Source organism: Bombus pyrosoma, linkage group LG16 (assembly GCF_014825855.1).
Source record: "Bombus pyrosoma isolate SC7728 linkage group LG16, ASM1482585v1, whole genome shotgun sequence".
NCBI lineage: Eukaryota > Metazoa > Arthropoda > Insecta > Hymenoptera > Apidae > Bombus > Bombus pyrosoma.
In genome coordinates, this window is record NC_057785.1 from 831,045 (window position 1) to 857,693 (window position 26,649).

The window sequence follows — 26,649 nt, forward strand, 5'->3', positions numbered from 1 at the left end:
GTAATTATAGTGTCGTTAATTCGTCGTTGATTAAAAACTCGCGTTTAGTCTTGCGTTTAATCTTACATTTAATCTACACTTTGCGTCTCGACATCGAATGCTCGAAGAACTCGTACATGAAATGAGTTTCTTCTTAATTAGTCAATTACTAGCGAAAAAATGTCAGTACATCTTGTAAGATTAAATAATTCCGGCTGATTTGTCTTGAAAATTAAACTAGTTTTTGTTTCGACGAAGTAGTCGATTGAGGTTAGGGAAAATTTCTTTGATGTTTCGTGATTCATGACGAAGAACGGTATATAGAAATGATTCTACGTCATTGATTTACCTTGAAATTTAAACGAATGCCTTTGTTTTTCACGACATAGTCGATTGAGGTTAGGAAGAATATTCATTGATCTCTCGCAACGAAGAATGGTATAAAGAGATGATTCATATATTGAAATTAATCGCTGACGGAATACTACGTTCACTTTTCTTTAACGAAAACATGTTCGAACAAGGTTTAACCGTAGCATTTCATTTACGTTCCAGAGCAATACGTTTTCGGGACAACGATGGATCGTGCAACGAGAATCGCGTGGATCATTTAAGGTACGAAATCGATATCATAGGAAGAAGTTAAAGTTAGCGGCAGAGCTAGTCACCGCTGGAGCAGGCTAACTTCCGTTTGCTCGCACGCACATTTTTGTATACTAGGTGTATCATTAGGTTATTAGATCACCTCGCAACCAATTGAATACAGTGTTGTCTAAGAGCGTTATGCTTGTCATAATGTATTTTAAGTAGAAAATTATGGATAAATTGAACTGCAGTGTTTTTATTCTTTATAACTATCGTAGTTATATATAATAGGATATTACGATGCGATTGAATGAATCTTTAAAAGTCAGCATGTTATTTAATGCTAGCTTCAGATTATTTAATTTTTGCATTATAGATTAAGTTAAGAATATTCTTTTAAACTAGCAGCTTAGAAAAGCTTAGAACGTTAATGCATTAATAAATCTATATAGTAACATATATAGTAAAGAATAAAATATATATTATTGTTACATCTTTTAGTAGGTAATTTAATCCTTTCGTTTAATTGCGTTCTTTGAATCATTTCCGATCCAATCGTGTCTTTCTATTCTTATCAAAGAAAAGTATGACAGAATCATCTTTGATATTCATAATATGTAGCTTGAATTTTACGTAGAAAATTTTCTAAAATAACTGAAAGTTGCTTTGCTTCTGGCTTACTCGAACGAAAGTGAGGTTAGAAAAAAAGAATTAAGGTTAAGTTTATAGTTGGCTGAATTTATAAAAAGGCTATAACGAACGCTGCTTCTGATTATTAATTCATCATTAATTTGTACACCTTGTGTTAATCGAAATGCCGATAATATACATCGACGAAAGTATCCAAATATTTATAAACGATAGCGTTGTGTGTCACAGATCACAGGACGAAGATTTCAAACACGAGATATTATTAGAATTAGCTTCCTCTTGTTGAAATTTTGCTGCTCGTGCTTCCACTTCCTCTATTTCGTTTTATATTTCGAATACAACCTGCTGATATAGAATTCAATTTTAGTTCAATTCCTCAACTATAAATACGATACGTTTCGCTTATTACTCGACATTCGTAAACTTAAAATTCGGACAACGAACATGGACCGAATTTTTGTCAGGATAATTATCCAAATTAGCGATTGTCAACTATGGGCTTACGGACATTGATGAAATACTTGAAGTACCTGATACTAGCTGGATGCTGCATGAACAATTTGTGTGATATGCATTGTAAAAATTTACTGCGTATGTCTAAATTCTTACATGCAAAACGTATTTTTTGGTATTACTGGAATTTAAATCCCCTGTGGTTAAACAAACATATTTTAACATCTTTCATAATCAAGCTGAGTCAAATGACTTGTACTCACGTCAACATTTTTTTATGTTCTAGATTCTAGCTTATCAAAAAGGATCGTAAAAGATTCTGAAATTTATTAGTCTACTACACTATAAATTCAGTTTTTAAGTGAAACGTTTGAAAGGTTTTCTGGAAAAAATAAACGTTTTGCTTCGTAGAAATTCACAAGTGATTGATCCACGAAGAAATTTATTTTGATCCTAATCCTACATATGTATGAAAAGCTCGACGTTGGAGACTCCAACATACATATGTCATAGATCGTTAAATCATCCTTAAAAAATTCTCTAGCCTTAGTGTTACTTCTGTTCGAGCATCATCGAAATGGAATTGGCAGAATGCGTTGCTAGCTTGTCAACAATTCCTTAACGATGCATACTCGCGAGATACCTACGATAAAATTTCAAGATCTTTTGCATGTTACATACATGAGGAGTTTTTACAAGTATTCAAATACTTTCGATATATATATCGAATATACATGGAGACGTATACATGGAGAGTTTATTCATCAAATGTACGAACATCTGTGCAATATATACATATATATGTATGTCTGTCAAAGTAATACGTGCGAATGGAAACCCTGTCTGTTTGGTGCACCACAAACAAACGTCATAGATACACGCATCGAATCACGGTTCGAGCGTGCAGTCTGCAGGAATCTTCGGTAGCCGCAGCGATACACAAGCCAGGATACATGGAATCGAGTTCTGCTTACATGTAAATAAACTCGAGTGTGTATTTCCGCAGGCTAGTGTGTTAAGTCGACAAAAACCTAGGAATTGAGGGAAAGTTAATCTCATTTCATTTCCTAAAATGCTTTGGACGATTGCAAAAATTGCCGACGATCTTGCTTCGCTTCGACGATTTCTTCGATCGTATTTCTCGTTATTTGATCATAATGATACAAGATGACCAGAGGAGAAAACAGTAACAGCCTCGTTTAGATTAGTCAAGTTGCTGCAGTTCGGATAACTTTATTCTTCGATTCTCTTCAGCAATTCGAAAATCGATTTCACCAAGATCCATAAAAGTTTTGCAGAGTAGTATTCGTTTTAAAATTTCAAGCTAGATTTTCAATGGGATTGAGATATGGCCGACTCTGCGCGAATTACTCTGACGAGGAAAATTTTCGCATTGAAGAAATTCAAGCAATTGAAGCGCGATTTCTCGTCTCAGTTCTACGTGCAGTATCTTAAAACATTGTAAATCTTTTGTCTTTGCCAAAATGCGAGGAAGATAAAAATATAAAAATTCGAGAATCTCGATAGCATTAAACGTACAACGTGGAGTTGATCGACAAAACAGTGAAACGCGGATGTTAACACCCCCCCCCCCTCTTTCTTCTATATACATGTACAACATCATATACACCAACTTAGATGCAATAGAATATACAAGATGTGGGAACGCTGTGTCCTGCATTTCACACAGTCCCCCACCCTTTTATTCTATCCTCAAATGAAGTTACCATTTTTCAACAAACATTTTAGTTTATGGAAATGAGAATCTTCCTGGAAATGTTAACACGGATTCATTTGTATTAGAGATTGTTCTTCGGTTATAGATTTTCTGTCTCTGTTGAATCTTACGTCAGTGACGATTTTAGCGTGCATGGATAATCATGGAAGAGCTACAACTAGGCAATAAAAAAGATAATACGAGCTTGGGCGATACATTCCCACTCTGCATGCTGCGATGAAGAAAAGTATGGGCGTAGACCAGCTGATTTTGCAAATTTCCATATGAATTTGCAAAATCACGATCTTTTGTTCGACTTTTTTGTCAGGTATATATAGGTAGTGATGGCGGAGAACGGTTATGACACAGATTTCTTAGAACAGTTATGAAACTTCATTCTGGATAACTCTTGCAGGGAATCGAAGTTTTTCTTTTCAAAGGAATAGTATTTGAGTTTCAATTCATTAGATGTGCCGATGAAAATATGAGTTTGGATAAACATGTACAGTGTCTACCGATGAATTTAAATACACACTAAATATGTGATGCTATAGAGTTTTGGTCTTGAATAAACGAATATGTTGTATATGTATACAATGACATGGTAAACTTGAATTTGTCCGATGATCCCTACTGCTTTTTGCCTGGAGGATTAACTTTGCTCCTTTCGTTGTCAGAGTTTGCCTTCGTACTTTCTCTATCGGTGCCTCTTACATAACGTTACGCTTCACCTATCTCACCGGTGCGGTGAGAGAATTAGCTGTAGCCTAAGCCATAAATAGAGAGCAGAATCTCGTTTGCAACGAACTTTGTAGAAAGTGATGGAATCGAATATTTTTCCCACTCTACGTTGCTTTATCATTAAGCTGTGCATATTTATATGAATTCAAATTTTTCTCATCATAGCTTACAAAAAAGTGGAACCTAAGCAGGAATTTGTTTTATAATAGCATAGCAAATGTAATGAAATATATGGAAATGTAAGGAAGACATAAGACAAAGAAAGAATTATGCAAAGAAATCAGCTGTGATAAGAGAGCAAGAGACAGTGCCAAAAGAAAAAAAAATATATATATATGTATGTATTTAGTAACAAGAAAAGGCAGATTAAGTCGTGCTTTGTATCTTAATTCTGAGAATTGTGTATGCATATTTACTACTATATACGTAGGTTACTTCTTTTTAGCTCTAACAATACTAATTTCATACTAGGTTTTAGGTTTACATGTGTGTATGATACATTTATGCTAACGAGTAGAGGAAAGTAGGGGAATAAGAATGTAGAAACCAAAAATCACCTCAAGAACCGAATGAGCAAATGAGGTATCGATAAATAAATACTTTGAATATTTCATATATTTTTGCATATTACGTGCATTCAAAATTGAATAGAAATATCAAGCTTTGATCTAATTACACCACGCGTCTAGATATTCATACACGGTAATGTACATGTGAACGTCTGCGTAAACATTTCGCTTTCGTATAGTTTACATTTAACGTTGCATGCGTTGATTGTGTAAGGTTCTCGTAATTACACCAGATTCGCTTCTGTCTTGAAGCATCGTAAAATTCCTCGTACGAAAAGCAATTGTTCACGGTGGTTGGATACAGGCAGATAGATCTCCGATTCTTTTATCAAAATTATAAAATAGAAACCATTATACATATGTATGAACATAGTTGTAAGGTAGTATATATACACACACAGTATAGAATAATAAAGTTGAAATAGTCGCATTGTTCTCTTTTTCTAAATAATAAGACCATTTCATTTTCATATTTAAAAGAAAACAACAATGCTTCAGTTTAATAGATAAATATGCTAGTAACAATAATTTAGTGGATAAACATATTAGTCAAGTGAAACAATAGTGAAATTTATTTGTCATTATACAATCCTATTAATATTATATATTAATAAAAAAAATGGCCATTCGTAATTTTTTATAATAATATTACAGTATAATGTTTTAGAATGATTATTCGAATAAACAAAGTTTCTGCGCAACGATATTGCTATCGTACGAAATCGTCTGATTTCTGGTTGTCATGGGTGCAGCAAAGAAATGGAATCTGAATTCGATCGTGACACGGATCTCAGGGCATTGGAATCGAAACATCTTTGACACCTCTGATACATGTTTCAGAAGTACGAAGCGAGTTCAGTGAAGATAGTTATGCCTATACCCTATGGCTATAACTATAGCTATGCATATAGGGCGAACGGTGCCATCTCGTTGCCGCTTCCACGCTGATAAAATCGATTTACGTACACAGGTACACGGGCGCCAATATTATATAATCTGTGTGTAACTACAATGTGTATGTTGGAAGGAAAGGTAGAAGGAATCGGTTGCATCGCAGAACGAGAAGCGCTCGTTCGAGGCAGATATCGATTTCCGACAGCGGCGGCTTCTCTGGTCAGAGAATTTGAACCGCTTCTCTCGGTTATTCGGTCCGCCGATTTAGCATGCAAAACGTGTTTTCGCGTGACAGCCTCCACTGGATTACCATCAGATATAGGGCGACGATATCGAGAGATTTTATTCGTTTGCCGCCTCTACAGCCACTGGTTATCGCGTGTTGCCATATTCGTCACGCTTCCATAATCAGTTACTTTTATATATTAATATACCTACCGATCTTCCAAAAGGACAATTGGAACATTAATGTTGTGTTTTCTGTTTTTTACAACGCTACCCGATAAACGTTTGGAATGAATGGTTGCTTGTAAACTAATTGACAGCAGTACACTTTATTAAGCACAGTATAACGAATAAAGAGAGAATGACACTAGTTTGAGAAATATCCATTGCAACAACAATGGAGGCATATCACGAGGAATAAGTTCTCACTTTTCCTTTGTTCAAATCGCCGCTAATCTAATTCTCGTTTATTTCAATTTTCCATCTTCTCTTCGTGTAACTTCTTCTTTCGGTTTTAAAGTTTCATTAAATCCATGTAGTTACGTAATGTGTTTCAGATACAGAGAAACTGATTAGGACCGAATGGAAAAGAAAATATCCATTTTGATATTAGGATGAAGCATACAGTACAGTTTTTATGCGAAGCAGAAATAAGATAGTATCGCGGCCGAGAAGGGAGAGAACAATCCATTAAGCGCGTCGTGTCATATTATTCACATTATTCACATTACTCGCATTATTCGGTGAAAATCTGCGTACCCTAATTACGGTATTTATGAGACCGTTGTGAAAGCTCTATTATGAGTTACTCCAAGAAACAACTACCCAAGCGTTGTGCTTTCAAGTAAAAACGATCTAATTTGTTGTTTACGACCGTAGAAAGCGTCGAAGAAATTTACATTTACCTGTTATTACTCTATCAAAATTATATAAACGACTGTATTTTCTAGTAAGTAAATTTAATTATCACAGGGTTAACAAATCTTTTCGCTCCACTGAACGATTTATCGCTACAAGGAGTAAGTCGAATAATACATTTAAAAGTGAAAAGAAAGAAGATAACTGTAGATAAAGCGTCCATCCAAATTAAGTTGTATGTATTTATTGTTTGATTTATAGTAGATATCTTATCTTATACAGAAATTTTCACTGACTTTCATCTCTTAGTTTATGAGCTGTCGAATATACATGTACGCGGAGGAACGACTTTATGCACTTGCATCCCATTGGCATGGGCAATTTTGTCTGATCTGACAATAATCCCACCCTGTGAAATCGAAAATTGATTGAAAGCTGCGACTGATGTGAGCAGCCAATTGAATTTTTCCCCTGCGTGATTTGCCCTGGCAAAACATTTTGAACGCGTCGCTTAGCAAGAGGCTTAGTTGAGCAAACGTGCCTGAGAGAACTTGGCTGTACTACAACGTTCCTAACGTGTGATCAAAACAAACACGTCGAAAAGAACAACCTGATCTCGCTATCATGTTTACCTACGATTTGTTGATTTAACGCCACCTGGACAAGCTAATCAGTGCGTAAAAGCAGGGCGCATGATTTGCATTGTAAATTTCCGCTACAAATAACGATATCTCTATAAAGGTTAATCACGGCACAAAGCATTAGAAAGAGGGAATGCGCGAAGGGGTTAAACGTTGGCGATGCGACGAAAAGTGCAAGGTTAGGTTGTGTCGACGAACAGACGGATACACACGCGGCTGGATGGACGGATAGATGGATGGGTAGGGACGAGCATACTGCTTGGAGGTTGGTCTCGTGAAATATGCAAGCTGCAATCACGTCTCTTGAATAGAAAAGGTCAGGAACAAGAGAGAAGGAGAAGGAGTAGTCGAGCAAGGGATGGATGGAGGAACTGGAGGAAGGGAGCAGACAGAACAGAGGGGAAGTGGAGGGTGCAGGGCGGAGAAGGAGAGAAAGAGAGAAGTTGCGAAGTGAAACGTTCAAAGGGTGGTGGGGAGAAGTGGGAAGAATGGCGGAGAGAGGCAAGGGATGGATGATAGCAACGTCGAGAGTAGAAGTAGAATCGTGGGCCGAGACAGATACTACCGGCAGGAAGAAAAGGGTCCTGAGAGAGGAGACGAAAGAGAGAAGGAGACCACAGGCCGAAAAAGAGAAGAGGAAAAAGCTGTGCCTACCCTCCGCGCGTTTTGAAGAGCACCACCGGTCGTAATACTGCTGAAACTGCGAGTCCCTCTTGCACTCGTTCTGCCGCGTTTGCAAAAAATTTTCATAACTAACCGATCTATCGTTCCGAATCTCTGCTTCCCCTTCCGTTCTTTTCGCCATTGTATAGGATATTTCTTTATCATAATATACGGTTACTGCCATTAATGTTCCAATTAACGTCCGATTAGCGACACTACATATCATCCCCCTGTTTGTTGTTTTGCATATAAGGGTGCCCTCGTGTAATCGATAATATCGTTGATATTTCAAGATTCTTAATGTTGACGATATTGTAGGAGAGTACGCGTTGATCACTTTAGTCGAGAACCTTGAAATATTGACGATGTACGTGGTATGCCAACTTTATCCGGCCTAACGTCGTCGTTTATATTCTGTAAGAGAAGATAAGGGAAAAAGTGTATAATAAACGTATGCCATTGATAGAGTAGATTAAACAGATGTTTAATTTGTAACATGCAAAACCTCACTTTCTCGTCTCTGTACATAACCGGTAAAATACGGAACTCTAATTTCTAGGAACAATCGTGTCTTATCTGGCTTCCGTTTCTTTCGCTCGAAACTACACGAGATCGACGAAAATTCACAGAACTGTTGTTTGTTCCAGGTCGGGGGCGATCAATGCCCGATGGCGTGGACTGGAACGCAACGCTGGAGAAATCCTGCTCCAGAGTAAGTAGAACTCTTTGTAAGACAAATGGCCGGGAATAGAGATGAAAACTTGTTTCGTACGGCTTTTACTTTCCTTCATATTCGATAAATCAATCGCGATATTCGGATCGCCGTAACTCGAGCCTTTGTAATAATAATTTGAGAAAGTTTTCTTCTACCCAGCCTTTATTCCTCTTCCTTTAAGGTATACAGGTTGTCTCAGCTAAACGAAATCATTCAAATATCCGCCTTATCTAGAAAGTTGTTAAAATACTAATGTTTGAAAATGGACGTGAAGAAACATTTCGTTTTATTTTTTCAAGAAAAATTTAGTCTTCGCCTCGAATGAAAGTAATGTCCAAATTGCAGTACAGTATAATGTGAAGTTGTCATTCTCTGTATTTTCGAATTGTTCGCGCGCTAGCGCGCGCCCGTGAAAGTACAGACAGCCAAGAAATTTCTTTCCGGACGGAGAATCTCAGCTACGCGCGAGAAATGTAACTTTCGAATCTCAGAGTGTTTTACTTTTGCCAGATATTATCGTCACGGTGCAGGTACCTTAAAAAATCAATGATTTTAAACGAGACACGTGTAGGACAAATTTTAAACTATTAATCGTTGTACAAAGTTTTTTAAGTGGTTTTTGTTCGTTAAATTTCTTACTCAAGAAGTTCGAGGAAGCAGTCATATTTTAGCTTTTCCCGTGAGATTCCAGTTACTGAAGTTGCTCTCTGTCGTTTCGCGTTGTCAATCGAGTCGAAGAAAAAAAGTGGAAGAAAAAGAGGAAAGGAGTCAAAGTATCGGCTTGACATCGACATTGGCCTTCGATCGATTCGAAACGCAGAAAGAAATCTGGATGGCAAAGCGGCACGGGCAGTAATAGGCGAGTTCTTTCGACTGCGAAATCGATATGTACACTCGGTACTCTCGGCCACTCTACCTTTCAGACTCGATGAACAAGGCAGAAGGTTTCAGTCTTGTCAGACTTCGAGCTCGAGCATCTTTTATCAGAGACTGTCTCGATTGGATGCTCCGTCGTGATTCTAATTATGAATAATCGAGAAGCGCGCCTAGGGAAATTTACGTCGTAAGCGTTATTTTGCCTTGCAATTAATTGGCAACTTGTCACGTTATTGATTTTCTAAGAAACAAAAAATAACGAAATTTCGTTTTTCATCCAGCTTGCTCTTACTGCATTGATCTAGCCTCTATTATCGCTAGACCGTGCATGTTTACGCAATCAGACGCAGGAAATGTAAAGATGCAGGAATATATCTCAGAAGATATGCAAAGTAAATAATTCACTATAATTGACTTCTCCATGGGCAAAACAGATCCCTACTTTGATTCCATTTATCTATGTTTTCGAATCTATGAGATCGCGATTATTATCATCGAGGAACGCGATGCTTCTGCGTGAACTAAACTAAAAAGAAAGAAACTGCCAAGATTTCACTTCCAGTGACACGTATAAGGCGAATAAAAGGCGAAACAGGAAATAACAATAACAAGCAATCCCATTCACGCAAATCATACATACGTAGGAAAGAACTGCTTGTTAATCTCTGAACAGATTACATCGTAATGCATTTTTCAAGGAAAAGAAATTTAACGTAAGAAAAGAAAGCGGAGAGAAGAAACGGGAGGAGAATCTCGTTAGTTTCACGGAATGTTAGATTACAGCGTATTTCGAGGGAAAAAGGTTTTAACCTAGAAGAGAAGAAGGTGAATAACGTGGTTGAAGAGTGGAGGGTGTGTTTGTCTTTTCGCAATTCTCTTGATAGACGGCGCCACCGCGCGGATTAATTATCAGTTATTGCTGCTAGTGCTGGTCGCGGAGAAGAAGCGAAAATGAGAATGGGAACGGGATGGAGAATGGCAAGCGAGTACGAGGAACAGAGTGAAGGAGAGTAGCTGTATCGGCAGCAGACTAATTAACTACTTATAGGGCAGCTTTCATCGGCTCGACAATCGGCCGGATCGATTCGGGGTGAATAACTTTTCTAGTCGCGTTCTACGTACTGATATTGCGTAGCATCTATGACCGAGATGGGATACGTATCCGCTCGTTAGGCTCCTTTCATAGCCGGTCAGTTACCGTTGTAAGTCGGTCTTGCAAATCGGCTCTGCCATTTATCGATCCGCGAAAGGTATTCTCTAGCTGGGTGAATAAATAGACAAACAACAAGGAGGAAGGAAGGGCGCAGGCAGAGGAGAAGATGATAATACGATGAGAAAACGAGCGAAGAAGATGCCAGAGGTAAAAAAGAAGAGCAGTCTTTGATTCGAAACCGAACGGGGAAATTCTATCTACCGATTGGAATGAATGTATTCTTATAAAGAAAGAAAAAAAAAGAAAAAAGAAAAAGACGATGCTTCGGTATTGATATCATTTGCTTTGTTCTTATATTATAATAGGTAACGGTGGATAATTGCACTCTCGAATCGAATCGTTTAAGAATACAGATTGCGAGATATAATATCTCGGTTCAGTGAAAGATCTCGAATTTCTTAATACATCACATTATATTGCGTATTGAATGTTATTTTTAAATCGAAACCACTTATCTCGCAGGTTTTATTAACTGAATCCGTAGGAAATAGAAAGCAGCGTGTACAGAGCGTGCAACGACCTTTCCAAGTGTACGTGTATATGTACTTACGTTAGGTAGAGCCGATGTCACTTTATTCGATAATTGACAGCACTGAAAATCCTGTCAGACACCAGCAATTGCATTATCTTGGAAAGCTTCACAGTTAATGTTACGTCCATCCTCGGAACTCGTATATCCTTCTCACCACCGTATAGGGTAATTATAGGCATAGACGGCGGCTCTCCCAGGACTAGCGAACCCGCGACGTTTCGTCTTTGGAATTAATAGCATCAACATAAGAACGGTTCTATACGTTTCGACGTCGCATCTCTATGATCTACAATCAATCTACAATTTACAATCTTATATACGGGAATCCGAATTAATATTCAGACATTTCATAAAATTTCACATGAATATTTAGCTTTATCTTTAGGAAAGAATTTAACTTTATCGCGTATTTATTATTTTGGGAAAGCATGTACGTTAGATTAAGGGTCAGAATAAGATACAATGTTATTCGATTATACGAATAGCATGAAATATGATTGAATGTTCGGCGATTTAACATATTCCGTGACAAAAAAGGTATAAGCGTAAGGAAAAGTTAATCTTCGAGACGAACCACAGTATAATCCGATGGAGAGTTTCACCAGTTAGGTCTGAATGCGATTAAGTCATTAGCCGACGCGTTAACGTCGTTTGCTTGGTTGCCGGAAGGGCTGCTTACGATCTTATTACATCCGACGAATTAATTGAAAGTTATTTCGCCCGAGAAATACCGATCTCGATGCTGCATACATATATTAGGTTGGCAACTAAGTAATTGCGGATTTTGTCATTAGGTGGTAATGGCAAATCCGCAATCACTTAGTTGCCAACCCAATATTTAGCAGGTCAACTACGATGTAAAATTATCTTAAAGCATCGAGGTTCGATCAAGGATTTAGGTTGAATCGGTATTATACATCAAAAACTACGTAAAAAGACGTTTCACCATGGAGCCACGGGCAACTATCGTACAACACGATTTATGTGGTGCTTTGTTCCACCCTACCGCGTTTATATCGGGTGTCCTAGTAATTATGGTACAATTGTGAAATTGACTCTACGTGAGAAAGTAGATGGAAAGTGTGGAGGAAGAATTTTAGTATACGGAGTGTTCTAGTAATCGTAATTCGACAATGGAGCGATTTCGTTTTAAGAGAGGCGAAGAGTGAATCGAAAATACAGATTGCAATTTTTTCATACGAAGTTTGGTTTCTCAAAAAGTTCAGTTTGAAAATTTGCCAAGTGTGCTAATGCGAACTGGATACGAGTAGACAATATACAGGGAATTTTCTAGGTGCAAAAATAAGTGGAAAATGTAAAATAAATATTTCCCCTTCAAGGTTTCGTTTCCGGTTTTCGTTAAGAAAATAGAACGAATATTTAAACAAGAATTATTTCTTTAAACTGAATTTACTCGAACGCGAGGCTTCAAAGCAAAAGATACGTTATTCTATATTTCCCTATAATCCTTTTCGGATACCCGTTATATACAATTGCGATTACGAGCTATGACTATCTAGTCCTCGAGACAATACAGTAAATCAAATGTGCTGGTAATAGTAAGTAACCGACGCACATAACGGGCTAACGATTAATAATAAACCGAAGTATAACCGACACACCCATACCCCACCCATGCTTCTATACTCGCGAAGAACCGCACATCCATCGCGCATCCTTTTAATCGATCGATATGGCGATTTAGGTCGATGAACCCGATTCGCACTATCGTTCTACTCTATTAGTTTTCCGTCGGGTAGATTAAACTCGCGTCGGTATTGGTGACAAAACTCTGTGTATCGAGTTCACCTTGATAAATGAGAAGTTCAGTTTCCCCTAGATTCGATGTTTTTGTAGTGGCAACATTTGTAGTCGTACACAGCCTGACGAAAGTATTGGAACAGCTGTATGTGCAGACGCATTGTATAACTATATTATCTGTGTTTTGAAATTTGAAACGTTTTGAAATTTCACGAGCACTGTTATGGGACTCGGCTATCATGATTATATTGGTAAAGTTTGAAACACATCTGAATATGTATAGGTATAGAAGTTACAATATATTTAGTACAAGTATATATTTCGCAGCGATTACAATAGTATCCTGTATTATTAAACTTGAATATTCAGTTTCAGCGAGTCCATATTTAACACAACGTATAATACGCTTGAAATAACTTGGCCAGGTTGTGCAGAAAATTACCAACCCTCGATTATCTGAAATTGAGCTTTGCTTTAGTTCGAAGATTTTCATTTAAAAAAGTAAGCTTCGTTTCTGTCGAGTATATTTGGTTTCTTATTTCTCTTGTTTTCTTATGATTTCTTATTTTACTTATTTAACTTAGCGGGCTTATTCGATAGTGATAACCAACACGACCAACGTCAAAGTGGTTTGGAAGTGGTTTCTCCAAAATAATTGTAAACTCTTAAAATAGAATTATGGCTTGCTAGCTTGGTAATTGTATAATGTAAGAGTTGTTCTATGGATTGATCGTTGTTTGCAAGATAAAGATCGCGAAGTTATAGGGTCCATGATTAAATGTGTGTAACTAACATTTTGTCATTTTGACGGTTGGTATGTTTCTTCTACATCTTCAAATGGGTTTCAGACATAAGAGAATTACGGTCGTCGTGTCTCGTTACGGAACTAATGAATTTTCCAAATCGTACGATTTATCTAATCTATACACAGGAATATAAAAATCTTCTATGGTAAATATCCAAATGCTTTCGTCAGCCAATATACGTATATTCCTATTATTATATATTATATTATATATTAATATATATGCTAATCTTTGATGCAGGAATAAAGAGATACATCAGGCTGATGCTATCATGTTTTGACTACATGTACAGTGACTCACGAAAGTATTCGAACGCTTACACTTACAAATTTCAGTTAATAAAATGAGGTGCACTAAACTAATTTGTTAAAACAATTTGGTATCTATAGTGATGGGAAAGCCACAAGATTACATCAGTAAAATTTGAAAACGATTCAGTAATATAAACAGTAGTTATGATACATTTATTAGAAACATTCATGATAGTGTCTCACAAAAGTATTCGAACGCTGCAACATTATTGGTACGTTCACTTGATGTTAGGATATCGTTTCAGTAACAGTAACGTAAAAGCGTGCACAATAGTATTTAAAATAAATACCAAAAAGTTTGAAACAGAAGTGTGGAAGAGAAATAACATTCCGATTATACGAGAACGGCAAATCATACAACGAGATTGCCGTAATTGTGAACAGAAGTAAGTGTACGATACATTATATCATAAAAAAATCAAAGAATGAGGGAACACTTGCAAACAAAGCTCGATCAGGTCGACCAAAGAAATTATCATTCGCGAATTAAAAAAAATCCTACTACATCCGCTCCTCAACTCGCAAGTATGGTAGCTGATATGTTTCATAAAATGATATGTCAAAATTATGTGTGAAGAAAACCAAATGCGGAATTGGAAATTCGACATTTACATCAAACAGTGAAACACGAAGGTGGATCGGTCATGGCGTGGGGGTGCATGGCTGCCGGTGGCACCGGAAATTTGATATTTATTGATGGAACACTTGATAAATATAAATATTTAAATATTTTAAAAAATAACCTTAAAGAAAGTGCCCGTAAATTAGGATTATTGAAAGATTTCCACTTCCAACAAGATAATGATCCGAAGCATACTGCTAGAATTGTGAAAGAATGGATCGTATATAACACACCGCACATGTCAATTACACCACAGCAAAGTCCAGGCATAAATCTGATTGAAAATTTATGGGCTGAAATGGGAAAAAGATGAAATAAATTCCAGATAATCTGAAAGCAAGTATTGAAAGATAAAATTATAGAAATATGGAACTCCGTTGAGTGTAGTTGTACAAAATCATTGGTTTACAGTATGGAACGTCGATTGAGACACACTATTGCTGCTAAAGTTGGTCAAACAAAATATTAATATTAAATAATTTAATAATATATGTAGCGTTCAAATACTTTTGTCAGTCACTTACAATCCTTTTCAAATTTTACTGATATAATCTTAAGACTTCCACCTTCCTATTGACATCTGCTTGGCTAAGCAAATTACTTTAATGTACATTATTTCGGCCATTCAAGTTTGTATATGTAAGCGTTGGAATACTTTCGTGAGCCACTGTATATAGGCTAATCTTTGATGCAGGAATAAAGGGATACATCAGGCTTATTCTACGTGTTTTGATTACATGTATCTGTATATATATTGTTTAGCTTTGTCACGCGTGTCGTTAGGACGGTTAGGTAACAAGATACGTGCTTATCAAGTAATCATCCGTATCGTAAGTACACGTGTATCTACATACGTACGTGCGTAGGTACACTGTGATTCAGAAATACGTGGACGCTTGCTTATTTGCGATAGAATGTACATTAGAATTTATTGCAACGAAATTTTGCTTAAACTGCATGATTAAACTGAAATCGGGTTAGGAAAAGAAGAAAATTCCAGTCACACTAAAGGGTCTCGCGATTTCGTCTCCTTCGGTCAACCGCGAAGTTAACGCGTTAATTCGTCGTTACGATATGGTTGCTAAAAAATGAACCAAAATGTCCAAATACTTTTGAACGCTCCTGTTCCCTATATATATAGTACGTACGTATGTACTCTATGGACGTCCATATTGCGTAGATAGGTGCGCGACGCAGGACATGCGTATCGACCACTGACCCATATTCGAAAACGGCTGCGCGCCGCTCGATACTCATCGATTTGCTGAATTACCTAAATGAAACAACACGCGGCGGAACAACCGATTCTCCGTTTCCTCTCCGCTTGCTTCTCCTTCCACTTCGTCATCCCTTTCTGTTCATAATTATAGCATTAGAACGCTTTCAAATTATTGCAAATATACGGAGTGTCTGGCAAAGACATTCGAACACATGCGAACTAGCGTCCTTTGGTCAGATTAAGCGGTTGTCGCAACTATACCAAGTATCGCATACGCAAATACAGAAGTTAAAACGGGAACCATTTTGGCAAGACAAAATTACACTGAGCGGAAATAAGAGAGAAACGTCTCTTATAATGCACCTGATAAATTCATAAAAAAATTCTCTTCCAAATGTCTCGATATTTTGCTGAACAACTGCGTGCAGGATACTATGTACAACCTCCGTATACGATAAAAACAATATCCTTTATCCTTTCTCGGAGCGATAAGCAGAGGAAGAAGATGATGAAAGACGTTTTGCAAGCAGAAACTCTGGTCGGTGACAGTCAGATTTCTCTGTGTACGCCTTCTGTTCGTTTTAGTCGCTCGTTTCGCGTTGCCTCGTGCAATTTCCACAAGCCATTCGAGCCGCACGCGTAGCAACAAGCGGAAAAGGTAAATAATTTTCCTTCGGTTGCATCCACTCGAATAAACGGAATGAAGGCAAGCACGATTAAACGATGCAGCAGGAACATTGATTCGTGAGGAAGGTTAATGACACGGGGGACACGCGCCAGGCTGAATTTACATCGGCGAAGTTGAATGTCTTTTCGATGGGAACAGGGACGAGTGTCACCTAACTGGGTGCGTAAACAATTCTAATTGGAAGGTAATCCAGCAACGAGTTCCATTCATAGATCGAGCTGCTTTTTCCATGAAATTCCTGACAATCGTTCGGGGAAGAGATGCAGTGGGCGAGGATCTCATTCGGCTTTTCACTAATTTCGCTGTTTGCGAAAACAATTTCATCGTTAGAAAGCTGATTAGAGAAAATTTGCTCTAGCACCGTCTAGTACCACTGCTAATTGGCGAACGAGTTCCAATCGAATCATTGAACTGGTTTCCACCCTTTGTGAAAGAGTGTTGATTAGAACGAATTGTAGAGCGAGTTTTAAATCAATAAAAATGTACTCGTTATGTTTCCCTCCTGTGATCTTCATATGCGACGTGCTCTGGTAAAAAGAGATTAACGCGCGTAAACGACTTTTCCAGATAAACGCGTTTAAAGTTACGCACCCCATAGCGCGCTTATCCGTTTTCTTTTCAGCTGTGTTACGTATTTCATTTGAGCTTGATCAGAGTTGATCTACGCACGTGTGGTTCACGGTATTTTTCAGAAATGAGGCTTGCGCATACAACCGATTAAAGGTGTATCGTAATTTGCATTAACGTAATACGTCATTGCCTACTTTCATTATGAATATTCATTAGCATACACGAAAATCTCAACGCTTTACCGACCGATAGCCCATTAATCGGCTTTTTGTCGCCGACGTTTACCGATCGATAGTCTATTAATCATCTTTTTATCGTCAACAATCTTTCTCATTGTTTGAGCAGTAATTTGTTATTTAGTACTAAGGTACCTTGCTCAATTGCGTCAGTTGCGTTGCTTTGTAAGCTCCCACAGTTTTATACCAATTTGAAAAACTTACCGTTGGCAATGAACGAAAAGAATGGTATTGGAGAGTCTAAACCGAAACAAGGAGAATCTGCGCCTGAGCCGGTCGGACGTGCGTATGCTGTTGAACCGCTATCGGTCGGTAAAGTGTTTAGTATTTTAGAAAATTGGGCTTGCTATCGTTGCAAACAGCGTACTTTTGTTTATAAAACATGAAGATGAAAAGGTGGAAATCGATCTTTTTCGCAACTTTAATCTTTCTACTAGAACACGTCACGTATTAATTTTGGATCCGCAGTATTTTCGTTTAATAAGAACATAGACAGCTGTGATACGGAAGACAATTCATCTTGCATACAAATAATAGGTACGTTTGAATGAAATATTAATCTCGGACGAGATTACGGAACGGTTAATCATGGTTGCAATTACCACCAGAGCAACGGTTATCCGTGAAAGTTGTTTAGGTAGTTTGACGTAGCTTTTTCTCTGATATACATACGCTCTAATACGAGCACGTATGAAGTTGATGTGCAAAAAGTTGGAATCAACGCATACGGTTACATGTTATTTTTATCTCAAACGAATTAAGCCAAATACAAATTTCAAACGTATACGTGTATATGGGTATTTCAGTTGAGTTTTATTAATAACACTGTGATTATTACTAAGAATATATGAATTAATGGCTCGATGACTAGATAAATGATTAGAAACGATACTTGTAATATCCTCTTCTGCATTAGCAGATGTTTTGCATATCCAGTGAAATGTTAACTATTTATTTGCAATTTTATCAATGGCATATTAAAATTAAATGCATGACTTATCCGAGTATCAAATGGTTTTAAGTCTTACAGTTGAAATAAATCATGATAATATTACAGTCTAAAATTTTCAAGATTCTCTTCGGTAATTGTAATTGTTCCATTCGATTTGTTCCACTTCATTGGCGGAAATAATTTCAAATCTAACGCAGACCGAACGAAACGAAAAAGTAGGAAAACCAGTTTTACGAATGTCTCAAAAAGCAAAGCCGAGCGGCGGTAACACGTTTAGAGAAAATATTGTTCAACAAAATATTCTGCTTTATAACATGTTCGAAGGTCATTGAAATCAACGAGCTGTGCCCTTCTCTATGTTATCTACAGCTCGATAACCAGGCAAATCGGGTACAATGAAGTGTTGAAATGAAAAACGGGTCTGTAATACTCGACGCTTATAGATGCCAATCTTCTTATCGCATATTAACTTTTAAAAACAAATTTTGTCCTGTCGTGATATTCTATGATTGCGCAATCACTTAGTTGCCAACCCAATACGATAGGTCTAACAAAGGATAAAATCTTCCCGAAACCTTCCTGTCTGCAATTACGTAACTAATTTATGTTTTAATAAAAATAAGTAAAGTTTCTGTGTATTTTCAAAGAATAGTGTAAAACGTAAAGCAGAGACGCATTATATACTATCGTAGATAATTATTTGGACTCTCGATGTTATCCGATGAAAAATCAAGTATTTATATTATATTTTCAATATTATTTGTAGAAGGATACTTCTTTATTGTTAATTCTCTACATTTTTGCCACAACTGAGATGAAATGTTCTGTTGAATTTAAATTGAAACAAAGAATACACTTGCACCGATCAAATTCCATCATTGTGTCTAATAAATAGTTGACGCTTGATCAAATCTATATGAACTTTTAGGTTATGGCTGGAAACACATGTTCTAATTACATGTGTATTCCAAGACAATTTGTCGCTTTTGATCGCATCGATCCAAAGTTTAATCTCTTTTCTTCTTTTAGCAACAGAAAAGTCGTCCTAACATTTAACTTAGTTTAAGTTTGACTTAGTAAAAATTGTATTTAAATTGTACAAAAATTGAATGAAAATTGACAGCTAGGGCATTTGGAATATAACCGATAAATAGAAGATACTTTGAAATAAAAAGTGCCCCATTGAATAGTTAAACATTTTTATTAGAACATCAATAAAAAAAATAAGAACAAATCTTGCATCTAACGGTGCACTGTGTTAAAACACTGTAAACATAAATGTGGCTCATCGATACAATCTGGACAATACGTCACCTTTTTCCTCCGATTCTTAGCAATTTTTGGTCCTAACTGTTTAACATTCTTTTATACCACTTTCTGCAAAATTTTCGTGCCAATTGAAAAAATTGAATGAAAATTGACAGTTGGGGCATTTTGAATATAACCGATAAATGGAAGATACGTTGAAATAAAAAGTGCCCCATTGAACAGTTAAACATTTTTGTTAGAACATCAATAAAACAAAATGAGAGCAAATCTTGCATCCAACGGTGCACTGTGTTAAAACACTTTAAACATAAATGTGGCTCATCGATACAATCTGGACAATAGGTTTTTTTTATTTAATAATTTACATTCACAATTTGTCCAATTTGGACATTTGGTGAAATTTTTTAGCTGTTTGATTATCGCGTGGGTGGCTACCCCCAGCGAGGTACCATCTTCGTGTTTGTTAGGTTATATCCTTTGTGAATCTGGACAATGTGGTCACCTTTTTCGTCCGATTCATAGCAATTTTTGATCCTAACTGTTTAACATTTTTTTTTATACCACTCTCTGCAAAATTTTCATGCCAGGTACGCTTGCCCTTCTTTCTTCTGCATTTCGTGTCGTAATCTTTGTCGAATAAGTATATTTGACGGCTCTGGCGAATGGCACTGTGTAAGGTGCATCGCGAGTGCCATTCTAAAATCTGATAACTTGATTTTTGTTTTTGTTGCTTGCTTATAGAGTATCATCGCGTTTGAAATTGACGTATTTAACAATAACTCTAAAGCTAATTTTATATACCACTTGAGAATTCTTCTATATTGTGTAGAATATACTATCATTTGATCTGATAAATCTACGGCACATTTTCCTTTCTTGTAATCTACACTACCATTGCTTTATCACAAACATAATTTTCTTTGCGGACCTCTACCATTTCAGCCGAATGTTTCGTCGAAATCATAAAAATAATCATAATACTGTTTACTAATATCTTCTACACGTTTCAACAATACATTCTGCACGTTTTGCTTACGACGAAATAACAAAAGCGAATGGTTTGTTGAAATAAACGAAGCCTTGTTATAATATGTCGCTATCAACTGTTACCAAGGCGCCACGGTGGTCACTCGTGATCACCAATAAGATAAACGGCCCATTGGGGAAGAATTGTTGTCTTACATCATCAATTTATCATTATTTTTCCATTATATGCTTTGAATAATAAAAATACTCCCATGGCGTCCTCAGCGAAACATGTGATTTCGGCGTGGCAGTCAAAGTGTTAATATCAAACATTGTTTTGCTCAATCTACTTATCTACTTGCTGTATACGCGGTTACTTGAAATACGATCAGAGACGTATTCAAAGATCAGAGATCAAATTATATTGAAGATCTTTATTTAAAGCATATTTTATGCAGAGTGTCCCAGTTTTTCCTGCGGAACTTTGTCAATTATGCTATAAACAAAATTAATGAAAAATGTTATATGAACACAGGCTCTTAAGTGGTTTTTTAAAAAGTTGTCACAAAAATGCGAAACGATGTAATAACCACCGGTGTTTCGCTCTATTATTCTATATGTTTACATAAATTCTATGGTTTACCTAAAGAAGTCGTTGATTTGGTCAACCAGTCAGGCAATGATTAAACAATCTTCAACGAGAATTAATTTCTTGGTCACTGACATCACCAGATATTATGCTAATGGATTTTTACTTGTGAAAGAAGTTTATCGTATTATCGGTATATTATTAAACACAAATTAATATACGTCAGGAGTTGATACAAACGTTTCGCGACGTACCAGTTCCAATTAAGCAAATGAAAATGAACAGCAAATTAGTCGTGCGATAGATTCTATTGCCCGTAGATGTTAGTCCTACGTTCGTAATAACGGATCACATTTTGAAATGGAATTAGAATGTGAACCGATATTCTATTCCTGCGCGGTATGTAAGTGGTTTTTCTTATGTTTACTTATAGAACATACTGGTAAAGTTCTGCGGGAAAAAATTTGCGATATCCTGTATGTTTGTAATGACTTCGAGTGTCCAAATACTTATACACGGTAGTGTAGTCTGCCATGGCTCTGCAGAAAGAAAGGAAGCGTATATCGTGTGTCTAAACCGGCTTGGCGTTCTTCGATATCGTAGAAAGTCGACGAGATTATTTTACGACGATATTCGAAACTCTCTGCGGCAAAAGTAAAAGCGATCGATGAAAATCTGCTGTTGCGGAAGGTAATAAAACACAGAAACACAAGCTATAAACCTGTCGTGATGGCAGTCGAACAACTGATAGTGATAGGATAAACGAGGTTTCAATGTACAGTGTAAAGAACGAAGTAAAGTAAGCGGAAAAATTGTATAAAATCCGTTGCAAAGATCGTTGAATTCTTTTTTGGCTAATTCAGCTACACAAAATTGGAGTCGTACAGACTTTCGTGACCGATTGCAAATACATATGCAGCACGTCCAGCATAATTTGGTCAACCGATTAGAGGATTACTCTATGTGCAAAAGTATAATTTAAAAAATCGAAAATATGATAAACGTGTGAAGAATATTCGAACTTGGCTAATTATCGGGTTAATATGAATAAGTAATCAGAGACAGGTTATTCTACATGCGAAAATACATCCAAAATGTGGAATAAAATTTTACCGTTTAATCCACTCACTGCCAGTCAAATTTTATTAGTTGTAGATATAGTTCTAAAACGTACTATAGTACGTTTACACTAATTTGAAAATGAAAAAAAAACACTACGTAGCTGGCGTCACTGAATAAAATTCCTGTCATGGCACCGCAAACTACGAGATATCTCGTAGTTGGCAGTGAGTGGTTTAAGGTTCGATCTTCGAGAATATAGAATTTCAACGTGTTTCATCAAGCGTATGATAAGCGTTTAAACTTATCTTTCCCGGAAATAGAGCTTTGAGAATAGAAATGGAGATATAGGGTTATATATTTCACCGCTTATTTCAATGTTAATCTAAATCATTTCCAAAAAAAAGAGACAATTTGCATAATGAATTTACATATATTTAAGCACGTAGAGATGCGAATAAGCTAAGTAGACGTTACCAGAATTTGTCAATCAATGGAAACGCAAATAGCCCAATTCGAAACAAAGGAAAATGGACTTGCACCATTTTCAAAATCCATCCATTTTCGACTTATTTTTAAACGTATGGTCATCCTCTAGTCGTTTCACAACTGACCGTATTATGCGGGACATCCTGTATATTCAGCTAGAACGCATCGTTATTTACCAGTCACACAATATATCGAACACTTGAAAATCGCTTATAGGAAAAGAGAGAAAAGAGGAGCGTGTTTCTCCATCGTATTTCCATGGTGTATTGTCACCTGACGCTTACATGAAGTTCCATGTTAGAGTTGTAATTTGTTGGCAAAAAAAAGGGAACGATTCGAGTCTGTAAAGTTGTACGTCGGGACGTTGTTCATCGAAACGATCCTGCAGAGAGAGAAAAGGGAGGGAAAAAAGAGAAAAAAAGAGAGAGAGAGAATAACTCACAATTTTTATTCCGGCAGCTCTCGAACAATTACGATCTTGAATTATGAATCAAACGTTAACGAGTCCGACGACGAGCTGCTGTATTCCGTGCCGTAACGTTGAAAAGCAGAACAAGGAGAACGAAAGAGGAGAGCGAGGAGGGGAACGAGACGAAAAAAGAAAAGAGGAATGGATTTCTGGTCTTTGTTCCGCCATTAAAAGATTTTGCTTTGGACAGACTCTCGAAAAACGGTCTTTCTCGAATTCGCCCACCCTCCTGTTTATTCAGCTATTTTTCTATCGTATCTACGGAATTTCTCTTCCTTTATTCGCGCAAACCCTGGCACAGGCTTTCGATTCGATCGTTGGATAGATCTTGGCGCGCTTATAACGAGCGAACGAACAGAGAATGGAAAGTATAGAGACAGAGAAGAAAAGGTATGGGGGACGTGCGTGGTTGTTACGTTGCAATTATGAGACGGTTTTTCTATCTGCGATAACTGTTGCACATTACCGAGCACTTGTTTTTACCAAGCATTTTTCTTAAATTTTTCTTTCCTCTGCAAAATTACGGACGTAGACCGTCGCGAATGAGAAACATAAATTACTATATATTACATTTCCCTTCTTTCTTTTAATAGAATAGCAGTTTTCAAGTTTACACTATATATCAATTCCACGTCAAAATATATGTTTCTATTATCTTATCGAGCATTTCTAAAATATTAGTAAGACGAATAATAAACAATTTACAAATTAAATCAACATGACGTTGATTTTCTGTGAAACTCGGTTTACTTAAAAAAAAAAAGATATATAGCGTATTGTTCAACCGCATTTCTCGTTGCGTTCTATAACTTTAAGCCATCTATCAGGCAAGATGCAGTCGTCAGGTCGTGTTTCTGTTGCATTTACTAATTGCAAGTGAGCATCGGATAAGGCATGGTTGCATCGATCTGAAACCGGTAGCAATCCGAAGGAGTAACGTCTAGCGAATAAGCTGTGAGACATCCAAGCCAAGACTCGTGACGTCTTTTGTCATAGAAACACCGAGTGTCCTAACGTTGTCACGCGGTAATTTCGCAGAACGTTCTCCTTTGTCAATGCCCTGACAGTTGCATCTTGTTTAAGGACAATCAGCCAATATCTTTCGCTGATGGAATTCATCGCTTGCCTGATGTATGGCTTAACGTTATAGAAAGCAGCGTCACAGAGAAATGCCTTGATCCAACAACGCGCGATATTTTTAAAAATAAGATTCGTCATTTTTAAACTTAACATTTTACCTTTCTCATCTTTCTCATTATTTGAGCAGTAATTTGTTATTTAGTACTAAGGTACCTTGCTCAATTGCGTCAGTTGCGTTGCTTTGTAAGCTCCCACAGTTTTATACCAATTTGAAAAACTTACCATTGGCGATCAAAGAAAAGAATGGTATTGGAGAGTCTAAACCGAAACAGGGAGAATCTGCGCCTGAGCTGCCGGTCAGTAAAGTGTTAATATTTTCAAACTGTACCGACTGTTCTCCGAAATGCTTGCAGACCATTCGAATGTACTTGGTCGATGTTGCAACTTACTTGCGACGTACGCACCTTAAAGAGTATGAAAGAGGAATGGGAATCGATGATTAGTCGCAATAGTAAGCGCGTCTTTTTTCTTCTTCACTCATTTCGACGACAAAGTTTGTCGATGGTCAGGTTTCCGCGGTAATTAACAATTGCGATTACCACTCGACCAACCAAAGAACACCGCATTGCGTCAGTACGCGCGGCGAGGTTTATCGCAAGGTACCGCCTTGTAACTTTCCTCGCCAACCATCCCTCGCTACTCTCGCTATTCCTCTCGTTCATTCCTCTCGCTCATTCTCCTCGCCACCCACCACCTACCACTCCTCTTTGCTCCCCCTGACCTCTACGCGTTCTTCCCTTTCCACCCCACTCGCCGCCGCTCTTACCGCCCTTCATGCTCCTGGCAACTAGCGATGGGCTCAAGTACAGTGCATCGCTGGAAAGAAGACTAAGAAATGCGAGTCTAATCGATTATTTCGTGTAGACTGGCTACCTAAGCCGACTCATAAAGCTAAGCGCGCGTATGACTGAAAGTGCCACGTATATAAATAAGATAAAATTACTGTCTTCTTTGCAATTAAGTCTTCTTTGCAGCAATGCAGTTACTATGAATTTATGTTGTAGTTACACACTATCGCTCGATCATATATGCATATTCGCTTACTTCTCATAGAAATAATAAATTAGTTAGAAAATTACAAAGAGAAAGATTGTGCAGGATTTCAATGGAGCTGTCGTAGGATATCACCATATGATAAAGTCTGTTTTTAAAATCTATATACATTGTCCAAATCCGCTTTAAGTTTCAAATACTGACATAAGCTAATAATGTTAAGAATGAAAATGCATTTCAAAATGCATAGCATAATAGATATGTAGGATAAAAAGCTTAAAAGAATAAGTACATATTGAACTTGATCCCATCACTACTGGCGGCAAGTCTCGCTCCCTTTTAGTCGGCTTCGCTCTTTTCCTTCCCTTCTCGAAGCTCAACGCCCCGACCTCCTCAACCTCAACCTCGACGTCGACGTTGACGTCGCCGTTACGTTCTCTGCCATTACTATCACTACTACCAGTCGCCGTTACTGGCTACGTCTCCGCCGTCATCGTCGCTAACCCTTCGTGTCCTCTCTTGTGTCTTTCAGTCGCAATTCGACACGATTTAATTAAACGTTTAGTTATGAAAATTGATAGACAGCGTGGTGTACAATCGAGCAAGTAGTAGCGACGGTGTCAACACTTTACCGACCGATAGCCTATTAATCGGCTTTTTGTCGCCAACGCTTACCGACTGATAGTCTATTAATCGGCTTTTTATCATCGACAATCTTTCTCATTATTTGAGCAGTAATTTGTTATTTAGTACTAAAATACCTTGCTCAATTGCGTCAGTTGCGTTGCTTTGTAAGCTCCCACAGTTTTATACCAATTTGAAACACTTACCGTTCGCAATAAACGAAAAGAATAGTATTGGAGAGTTTAAATCGAAACAGAGCCGGCGCCAGGGAGAATCTGCGCCTGAACTGCCGGTCGGACGTGCGTATGCTGTTGAATCGCTAGCGGTCGGTAAAGTGTTAAGTATCAGATTACATATTTTCGTGCAACGTGTATACGGCAATCGCGGTACAATCGGCTGGGATAGGCTGATTCTATGTGAACAGATAAGAAGAAAATAGGAATAATAAATGCGGTGAAATTTGTTCGTTCGCTTATGAGAAGATAAATTCTGAGAATTTGTGAAGTACATTTGTACTTGGCAACGGTATGACAGAAGAAGTTCCTCTGTAACTGCGATCAAGTACTCTGATATG

General features: G+C 37.3%; 1 protein-coding gene across 10 annotated transcripts in view; it reads left to right on the plus strand.

Moving 5' to 3' along the window:
• The window catches only part of LOC122576226, a 55,519-nt gene that overhangs the window by 1,805 nt on the left and 27,065 nt on the right, over positions 1 to 26,649 (plus strand). For 3 of the 10 annotated variants that reach the window (XR_006319675.1, XM_043746203.1, XM_043746201.1), the window contains exons 1-3: positions 388 to 417; positions 535 to 594; positions 8,624 to 8,688. Coding sequence is in view for 8 of the 10 variants with exons in the window: in XM_043746203.1 (XP_043602138.1) it covers positions 415 to 417; positions 535 to 594; positions 8,624 to 8,688 (128 nt within the window). In the remaining 2 variants the exon portion in view is untranslated. Of the gene's footprint in view, positions 1 to 387; positions 418 to 534; positions 595 to 8,623; positions 8,689 to 26,649 lie in introns of those variants that run through there. The other 7 variants (XM_043746206.1, XM_043746208.1, XM_043746207.1 and 4 more) reach the window with 5 other exon arrangements.